General features: G+C 42.1%; 1 protein-coding gene across 1 annotated transcript in view; it reads right to left on the reverse strand.

Annotated features, from left to right (window-relative positions):
* Nucleotides 1-3,864: 3,864 nt before the first annotated feature.
* lama2 (laminin, alpha 2) overlaps nucleotides 3,865-10,591 on the reverse strand; it is a 326,666-nt gene continuing 319,939 nt past the window's right edge. The window contains 3 exon segments of the mRNA XM_056480993.1: nucleotides 3,865-6,279; nucleotides 9,008-9,230; nucleotides 10,144-10,274. Coding sequence (XP_056336968.1) covers nucleotides 6,119-6,279; nucleotides 9,008-9,230; nucleotides 10,144-10,274 — 515 coding nt within the window. The 3' untranslated portion in view covers nucleotides 3,865-6,118.

Raw genomic sequence — 10,591 nt, forward strand, 5'->3', positions numbered from 1 at the left:
ACCACCTCTAATGGTTAATAATGGTCTTATTTTTTATAATAACACTTGATAAAAACAGTCTGCAGAAATACAGTCTAACAGGACGCTAGTCTTGTTTTTGAATCTGCCACTATGCTGACACACAGGCGTCTGTAGCTCCACCCTCTTTTGAAAAGAGTTCAATCTCATTTGAATTTAAAGCGACAGTCACCAAAACGCCACAATTAGGATCAAAGCCTAAAAGGGTCAGTTTCAGAGAGTTTAAAACATTATTGGTGTGGTGTTTTAAGTTGAACACACACACACACACTAGGGACATCAGAGACTTACTTTATATTTTGTAAAATGGGCAGAATAGGTCCCCTTTAACCCTTGTATGGTGTTCGGATCTGTGAGACCAGTTTTCAGTTTTTTTCAAAAGAAAAATTAAACAATGAATTATTTTTTCAACCTGAATTTTATTGGCTTTTGCTTATTTTCTGTGAAGAACATAAATCTGAACAAATTTTCAATGACCACATAATGTACCTCCCCCCATTACATTCAAGGTGTTCGGGTCCAATAAAATAATAAAAAGTCTAATAAAAGTGTTGAAAGTGTAGGTCCAGTGTTCCTACCAAGCGGCAACCTCCCGCTCTCCCTCGGGAAGCCAATACGGAAGTAACTGAAACTGCAATTCATTAAAATTCCGCTAGTCCTGGCTCCATATGCAGCAAGTTGCAATTGAGCGCACTGTTAGAATGGCCAACTTTACAGCAGAAAAAAAGGTGTTTACAGCCTGGTACAAAGAACGATTTTGGTTCATATAGCTATTATTACCCTCCATGACAACTGTGAGGGGGGTGAATTTTTTTATAACTCATCCATTTCCTTTATATTAGGTTATATTAACGTTGCATAATTAAGGGCGTGGCCACTTGAGTGACAGCTAGGTCTCGCTGGTCGCCGTCACTTCACCTCAGCTGAATCCGGCAGATTAGCCACTGATCTCGGCATATTCATCGTATTTTTGTGTTGTTTTATGTGGCTTTACACAGTCAGCTGCCTTTTGGACTTATTTCTTACAATTATCAGATGATATGGGATGCTGTGTGCATTTAATTGTGCTCACAAACCATTCACGTGGCCTCCGTTTCCCATGCGAGTAAAGTTATATACTTGTACACCATCTCTATAAATGTATTTGTTTTATTTAAGATCATTTATCATTTATATTTTTCTTTAGACCCGTGAAGCCCTCCAGAATGTGTCAGATTGATTAGCTGTAGACTCTAGAACAGTCATCTGAAGCGTTATCATACAGTGTTATGCTGGAGTTCATCAATAGTCTTGCATTTACTAACACAGACTATATCTGAAGTGTTTGGAAGTAATTTGCGTTTTCCTCCTGTAGAAAAACGTTATAAGAACAATGTTTAGTGGCTCAATGTATTACTACAGTGTTTTTAAAAGTCTAAACACTTTATTGATATAGTGTACAGCCAAGCACATGTGGTCAGAACACAAACGAGTCGCAGGTAATGAAGTATCAAGCGTTTCTCCCAAAGTAAAGTCTGTCTGCCAGGTCTAAGCAAAGTGCCAGCAGGTGTCTGTAGCTCCGCTCACTCTCCGCCTCTTTGCCCTTGTTTGGTATCCCGCCGTGGGTGCGATGACACGCGAACAAAATGGCAACGGTTGGCCGCGCCTACTTGTAGCTTCTTTTGCAGTGTTCAGAAACCTATGGGTGACGTCACGGATACTACGTCCATATATTTTACAGTCTATGATTCCTACACTCTGTCTTCCTCCGTTCTGGTGCTGCTGTTTTCTTCCCCTCCCCCTCCTGCTCCCGCACAAAGCTGCAACATTGTTGAAAATTTAACTATCAACACTGTCTGCGCATTTCTGTCTAAGCATTTAAAGGGGACTATTCTGCCCATTTTACACAATGTAAAGTACGTTTCTACGTATGTCCCTAGTGTGTGTGTGTGTGTAAGTTTCAACTTAAAACACCACACCAATAATGTTTATAACTCTCTGAAACTGACCCTTTTAGGCTTTGATCCTAATTGTGGTGTTTTGGAGACTGTCGCTTTAAATTCAAATGAGATTGAGCTCTTTCAAAAGAGGGTGGAGCTACAGATGCCTGTGTGTCAGCATAGTGGCAGATTCAAACACAAGACTAGCGTCCTGTTAGACTGTATTTCTGCAGACTGTTTTTTTTATTTAAGTGTGATTATAAAAAATAAATGAATAGATGTTTACCATTAGAGGTGGTTATATTCACACACTGCTGACACACACCTGTGTTTAACCCTTGTGTGGTGTTCGTATTTGTGTTACTCAGCCAGTGTTCATGGGTCTGGTGGACCCGCTAGAGTTTTGGCTTTCCAAATTAACACTAATTTGCCTTGCACTTGATTATGGAAGAGAGAGGAGCTTCTCATGTCCATGACCATGGTGGGAACAATACGGAAAAACAAATCTGTGGGTTTTATTTTTTTCAGGACATTAATATTAATAATAATAATAATAATAATAATAATAATAATAAAAACGAAAGGCACATTAATTCATCAATATGATCTAACAAAGGTAAAGGAGAAAAATGAACCATGTTTGCCGTTCATATGGCTTGTAATTGTGATGAAGTAAACATCTATTGAGTAATTTAACATACAATTGTTTGATAGTGTTAATTTGGAAAGCCAAAACTCTAGTGGGTCCACCAGACCCATGAACACTGGCTGAGTAACAAAAATACGAACACCACACAAGGGTGAAATGCCCCGTGAATTTAAAATAAAGGTTTTTACATGTCAGTATCTAAATACCGCTATCTAAATACGAGAAATACATGACTTAAGAAGTTACAGACTAGCGGACTTAGTAGTTACTAAGCCCCTAGTGAGGACTGTACGTTCCAGTTTAAGAAAGAACTTACTAATGCAACCCTAGCATGAACACTACCCAATATTACATTCATCAAACCTTTTTTAGCATTGAAAGTAACGTCAGACACTAGACTGAACCGTGCCCAGGACCGTTTCCCGGATCGTTTGCGAAGTGTGAGTGCTCTGAATCTGGCTTAGGCACGGTTCACTTGCCGGCAATGGTCCGGTTGGAAGAGGTGTGCCAGAGCGCGGTTCACTTGGGCTGTGGGGCGAAACGCTTGCAGTGTAAGTGCGAAGTGTGTCTGAGCCCGAAACTGAAGACGAGACGTGACTTTTAAGAGACTGTTTGGTATGGATTTATTAATCATTCTTACTGTTCAATGAACGCAAACTGTCGTCGATTATTAAAGACGCAAACCACTCACTGCGCAACAGCTGCACCTTCAGCAAACCTCCTAATACATGCAGCACCAGGACTTTATGATTGTTTATGAGCGTCAAAAGTGACGTTGACGTAAGCGTGCTCCGGCCCGAGTGCAATGCGAGACGGGAGGGGGGGGGATAAGCGTTCTTCGGCCCGGTTCAAGGCAACTGCACATAGTGTGAGTACGCCCAAAGACTTAAGCTGGGGTCACATTGGGCTTTGAGTGTGCGAAATTCTGTCGTGCTGGGCTGCGAAAAGGGGCGGGATTAAACAAGATAATTAGACATTTAAAAAAGCCAACGATTGCTCAATATTTAAAATTTCTGTCCAGAGAGGTCCAGTTTTAATCCTCAATTGGTCTCACTCAGTCAAGTGATGCTATTTCGCAGGTCAGAGTTCACCAAGCTTGAACTTTGGACCGCAGCAACCTGCGAAACTTACCCCGCGTTTCCGGTCTGACGCATTCGTATGCGTATGAATGGAAGTCTATGGGAGGAAAAGTCAAGTGTGACCGCAGCTTAATGCTGAAGTTTGTTTACTTCTGTTTTGACCCAATGAAGGAAAACACAGAGCAGCCCTAAAGCGCTGTCAGAGGGGATTTTTCTTTATTTGGAAATCCTGTTCATTACATCACTCCATGCACAGCAGACACACACACACATGTTGGTATTGGTGGTTTATAAGGACTCTCTATAATGTATTTCATACAGTAAAAACAGCTTATTTGACCCAGCCCTCACAGGAACTCAGATTTGAATGTGAAAAAGTTTGATTTTTAAGGATCTGAATTACGAGGACACAAAACATGTCCTCATAAATCACCTCAACATTGTATTGTCTAGATCATATACATGTAATTATACGCATTTCGTGTCGTTGTATCCCACCAAACACACACACACACACACACATCTCATACAGCCTGAGCTAAACAAAGGGGGATTGGGTGTGAACGGGCCGTCACACATCATATGGACGTTTCTGAAAGATCACAGCAAAGCTCACACAGTATTTTTATTTGAGCCGCTCACACTGAAGAGGGACGAGAGGAAAAGCTTCATGCACAGACTGAGACGAGGCGTTCGGCGCTCTCCGTGTACTGCGGTGGATGTTGTGTTGACTATGAGGACTGCTGATGGATATGATGAGGGGGCTGAGCAGTATGATGGACTGATTGGGACAGACTCATGTGGAGTACAACAGTTACTGTGTGTGATTGTGAGTGTGTGTTTGTTTATCTGTGTTTGTGTATCTGGGCGTTCCTGTGTGCATGTATGTTTCTCTTTGTGTTTGTGAGTGTGTGTGTGTGTGTGTATTTGTGTTTGTTTATCTGTGTGCTTGTGTATGTCTGTTTGTTTGCATGCATTTGTGTGTGTTTATCTTTCTGTTTGTTTATCTCTGTGCTTGTGTGTGTCTGTTTGTTTGCGTGCGTTTGTGTGTGTGTGTGTGTTTCTCTTTGTGTTTGTGTATCTCTGTGCTTGTGTGCGTGTGTTTGTGTGTTTCTGTTTTTGAGTATCTGTGTGTGTTTCTGTGTTTCTCTCTGTGATTGTGTGTTTGCTTGTGTGTGTATTTGTGTGTATCTGTGTGTGTTTCTCTTTGTGTTTGTGTATCTCTGTTTGTTTATCTGTGTGCTTGTGTGTCTATGTTTGTGTGTATTTGTTTATCTATGTGTGTTTCTGTGTTTCTCTCTGTGTGATTGTGAGTGTGTGTGTGTCTTTGTCTGTTTGTGTGTGTTTCTGTGTGTGTATGTTTCTCTTTGTTTATAAGTGTGTGTTATAAACACTTTGTTTATAAGTGTGTATCTGTGTGTGTTTCTGTGTTTTTATGTTTCTCTTTGTGTTTATAAGTGTGTGTTTGTGTGTATCTGTGTGTGTGTGTCTGTGTGTGTATGTTTCTCTTTGTTTTTATAGGTGTGTGTTTGTGTATTTGTGTGTGTATGTTTCTCTTTGTGTTTATGTGTGTGTTTGTGTGTATCTGTGTGTGTGTTTGCGTTTTGTGTGTGTATGTTTCTCTTTGTGTTTATAAGTGTGTGTTTGTGTGTATCTGTGTCTGTTTGTGTATTTGTGTGTGTTTCTGTGTGTGTGTATGTTTCTCTTTGTTTATGGGTGTGTGTTTGCATATCTGTGTGTTTGAGTATCTGTGTGCCGGTGTGTTTTGCGTGTATTTGTTTATCTGTGTGTATGAGTTTGTGTGTGTGTTTTTTCTGTGTTTGTGTTTATGTGTGTGTTTCTTTCTGTGATTGTGCATTTATTTGTGTGTGTGTGTGTCTGTTTTGTGTTTGTGTATCTATGTGTGTTTCTGTTTCTCTGTGTTTGTTTGCGTGTGTTTTTGAATATGTGTGTGTGCGTGTTTCTGTATTTGTATATTTGTGTGAGTGTTTATGAGTGTGTGTTGCTGTGTGTGTATGTTTGTTTATGTATCTGTGCATGTTTGATTATCTGTGTGTGTTTGTTTTGTGTTTGTGTATCTGTGTATGTTTCTGTGTGTGTATGTTTCTCTTTGTGTTTGTGAGTGTGTTTATGTATCGCTGTGTGTTTGTTTATCTGATTTGTGTGTGTCCGTTTGTGTATCTGTGTGCGTGTATGTTTCTCTCTGTGTTTGTGAGTGTGCGTCTCTGTGTTTGTGAGCATGTTTATGTTTATGTGTGTGTTTGTTTATGTGTGTGTTTGATTATGTGTGTGTTTGATTATCTGTTTTTGTGTGTGTCTGTTTGTGCCTGTGTATTTGTGTGTTTATGTATCTCTGTGTGTCTCTGCGAGTGTGTGTTTGTGTCTCTCTGTGTGTTTGCTTATTTGCGTGATTGCTTGTGTATCTGTGTGTCTCTCTCTCTCTCTCTGTGTGTTTAAGCAGCAGCAGCAGGGCAGCTGAGCGGCTGAACTCCTCTGAGCTCCAGCAGTTTGTTCATCTGGACCTGCAGAGTTTTTCCAGCTTTACTGATCTTCACGTTCCTCATGCAGCCTTTAAATGGGGTGTTTATGGTGAGCCCGAACTGCTTCAGACCCTCTGAAACACACACACACACAATCTCAGTCAGACTTCACTGCTTCAGGAAAAACACACACACACATTTAATGCATATACATTATAGTAGAAACTGAAACTTCTCGTTGCCTCTTCCTAATTTTCAAGAGTGTTGAAATGTGAAATCTTCCAGAACTTCTTCATTTTTGGGATTGTCCTGAACCAGCTTCTCTTTTTAAATACATTCCCACACACACACACACACACGCACAAAAGACTTTATCCCTTGTGTGCTCTTGAAATTCTGTAAACACTGGGGTCAAAAATGATCCGTCTTCACTAAACCTCTAAAAAAAAGCAGACACAATTAACCTTCAAAATCTATTTGGCTTGAAGAAACATCTTCTTCATCACAAACTCTGTGAATGTTTGGCTCTTCCCTCATCAGTGTGCAGTGCACTACCTGACAAAAGTTGTTGCCTATACATTTTTAGATGTAAATAATAACTTGACTTCTGGTTGATCATTTGGTATCAGAAGTGCGGAAACAGAATGAATATTGTGTCTGACTCCATCATGAGCTTGGAGGACTGCATCCATACATCTCTGCAATGACTCAAATCACTGATTAATAAAGTCATCTGGAATGGCAAAGAAAGCCTTCTTGCAGGACTCCCAGAGTTCATCAAGACTCCTTGTGTTCATCTTCAACGCCTCCTCCATCTTACCCCAGACATACTCAATAATATTCATATCCGGTAACTGGGCTGGCCAATCCTAGAGCCTCCACATCAATCCTTTGATGTGGAGGCTGAAGTATGAGAAGGAGCGCTATCCTGCTGGAGAATTTGCCCTCTCCTGTGGTTTGTAATGTAATGGGAAGCACAAATGTCTTGATACCTCAGGCTGTTGATGTTGATCATCCACTCTGCAGATCTCTCGCACGCCCCCATACTGAATGTAACCCCAAACCATGATTTTTCCTTCACCAAACTTGACTGATTTCTGTGAGAATCTTGGCTCCATGTGGGTTCCAGTAGGTCTTCTGCAGTATTAGTGATGATTGGGATGCAGCTCAACAGATGATTCATGGGGAAAATGGAAAACTAAAAGTCAGGTTAGTATTTGTTGCTCTTATAGCTGGGATCCACGACAAGACTTTTTTTGTCATCCAACAGTGTTATTCAGACACCTCACACACCACCTCCCAGCCACCCCGGTCTCCTGGATTTTCAGGGACAAACGTTGGCAGGTATGGTTAAAAGTGAAAGATTTGCCCAACATACGGAGAGTTATGCAGACGGCACAGAATTGTTCTCTGCTTTAACAAGACTTGTGCCTTCTCAACAGAGTCAAAAACATGTTTCTGTGAATTATGTCACGAAAATACGAGCTGGAAAGAGTAAACCGTGGTGAATATTGGCCTGCTTTAGCTGTTTCCTCACAGCGTTGAAAGCTTGGCGCTGCTTCAGGACGTCGCATGTGAAATCGGGAATGATGAGGATGCGTGCATTGTTGTACATCAAGGGTGAAGACAGCCATGCGAGACGCAGAATCTTCTCTTTATTCGGGAAATGATGCAGTCCGGCCACTATCACTCGTGGTCGAGATTGTACACCAACCAGACCCGTGCGATGGGCTCGGTCGATCTTCAGAGGCTTTGAAAAGTTACTGGCACCAAGAATTTGCACAAGGAAGTCTGCCACGAATTGAGTTGGACGACGTTCCTCCACCTTTTCGGGCAGACCGATGATCTTAATGTTGTCGCCGCAAACGGCCTTCAAGATCATCTAATTTAGATGTGAGGGATTTGCATGTATCGAACCAGTCGCAACAATGAGCCTCAAGTTTGGAGATACGACCCTCGTAATCTCCACTTGCTTTTTCAAGCTCTGTTACCCGTGAAGTAACTTCAGACTGCGTGGCCAACGTCTGAGACAGCGTCGATTCCAAAGTGTCGAATTTTTCATGCATAAGAGCCATTCATTGATTTAATGGCCTCTATAATGTCAGCAAGATTACCAGGATTTGTAGAGTTGACAACGGCCTGGGCGTCATCTTAAACCTGGTTTATACTTCTGCGTCAAGTGATTGACCTGAGCCACGATGCATGCAATGCGTGTAGCTGTGCATTTATACTTCTGTGCGCTGTGTGTTTAACACTTCATAAAAACCTACTGTCAGCTAGAGTTTCTGTTTCTCTGTGTCGAGTTTCTTCTCTGGTGTTTTGTTTTTCTGAACGCTACCTTAATGTACAAGTGGCTCAAACTCGCTCATTTTGAGGATGGAATCAGCGGACATGCATCAACTTTAATCATAAGGTAAACACTAAACAACAGTTTCCATCCGGAGATCCTTTACGGGACTTAATACTTGTAAACACTCGCTGCATTGGGCTCGCACGGCTCTCATATCTGCCCACACTCGTCAGCGCTACCAAGCTGGCCAATCACAGAGCTTGAGCTACGCGCTGTTGCGACGTGTAGTTCCATTTTTTGAGAGGTGCGCATCAGCGTCGTCGACGGCCACACGTAGGCTGTGTCGTAGCATATGTGTGCGCTTGACGCAGAAGTATAAATCAGCCTTGTTCTCTTCCATCTTCCACAGGTTGGTCTCCTTTTTTTGATTTGGGCTTCGTCATGACGTCTGTGACCGTAAAGGGCGTTTGCGAGCAAAATTAAACAATGGATTATAAAGGAAGTCAATTTGAACATTACACAAGGGTTAGTATGAAGAAGAGATGGTAAATGATGAGTTTAGATAGTCATACCGGGGTATCCGCCCACATACAGTGGGTCATTGGTGTCTGCAGAAGCTGAGCGGATGTCTGGACTTGCCGCCTCGGACTTCTGTCCGTCCACCGTCAGCTCCAGGCGGTGCTTCAGCTTGTGGGCGGAGACTGTGTGCCACTGCCCATCACAAAGCCCCGCCTCCTGACCTGGCTCATGCACGGCTGTGAAGCGGCCCACTCCATTATCAGCATGGAAGAACAGCTGCACAGAGAACTGAACACTCAGCAGGAACAATAACTTTAATTACATTCACATCAGTGGAATTCCAAATAAACTAGGCCAGCATATGTTTAAAAAGTTGGCATGAATTCAGTGGTACTCTTCTAGTTTTTATATGTATACAGTACTGCTAGTTATAAACAATGTTTCTGTGCTCTTAATTATTTTGTAAAAATGTATTTGCCCTCATAATCTTTAATCAATTACCATAACGATCCCTCCTCCTCGAAAGACTTTCTTTACTTCCTGGCCAAATCGAAGGCCTTTAGAGCAGGGCTATCAGTTATTTAAAGGTAGAGCTATTAGTTATTGGGGACAGACTATCAGTTCTTTAGGGCGGGGATCTCAGTCATTTAGGGTGGGGCTACCAGTTATTTAGGGTGGGGCTATTAGTTATTTAGGGTGGGGCTATCAGTTATTTTGGGTGGGGCTACCAGTTATTTAGGGTGGAGCTATTAGTTATTTAGGGTGGGGCTATCAGTTATTTAAGGTGGAGCTATTAGTCCTTTGGGCCAGCCTATCAGTTGTTTAAGGTGGAGCTATCAGTCATTTAGGGTGGGGCTATCAGTTATTTAGGGTGGAGCTATTAGTTATTTAGGGTGGGGCTATCAGTTATTTAAGGTGGAGCTATTAGTCCTTTGGGCCAGCCTATCAGTTGTTTAAGGTGGAGCTATCAGTTGTTTAAGGTGGAGCTATCAGTCATTTAGGGTGGGGCTATCAGTTATTTAGGGTGGGGCTATCAGTTATTTCGGGTGGGGCTATCAGTTATTCAGGGTGGGGATATCAGTTATTTAGGGTGGAGCTATTAGTTCTTTGGGCCAGACTATCAGTTCTTTAGGGTGGAGCTATCAGTCATTTAGGGTGAGGCTATCAGAAAGAATATAACTGCTGATACCTTTCCGTTGACGAGTTCGATGCCCAGCCCGTCCATCTTTTGGCTGCTGACGCCCACCAGGACAGCAGAGCTCTGAGCTGTCCTAAACTCCAGATCCACGGACACGTCATTACCCACTCGATACGCCTCCACTGCACAACACACACCATGGTAAAAATGTATTATTTGTATTTGTTATAATCAGACTTGATAAAAACAGTCTGCAGAAACACTTTGATTGACATTCTCCATTTGTACGTGTCATCAGAGGAGGAAAGCCCCGCCCACTGGTGATAATCTCTCCCTCATTAACATAGGATGTTAGTCTTGTTTTTGAATCTGCCACTATGCTGACACACAGGCGTCTGTAGCTCCACCCTCTTTTAAAAAGAGCTCAATCTCATTTGAATTTAAAGCGACAGTCACCAAAACGCCATAATTAGGATCAAAGCCTAAAAGGGTCAGTTTC

The sequence above is a fragment of the Danio aesculapii genome, chromosome 20, assembly GCF_903798145.1.
Source record: "Danio aesculapii chromosome 20, fDanAes4.1, whole genome shotgun sequence".
NCBI classification, from domain to species: domain Eukaryota; kingdom Metazoa; phylum Chordata; class Actinopteri; order Cypriniformes; family Danionidae; genus Danio; species Danio aesculapii.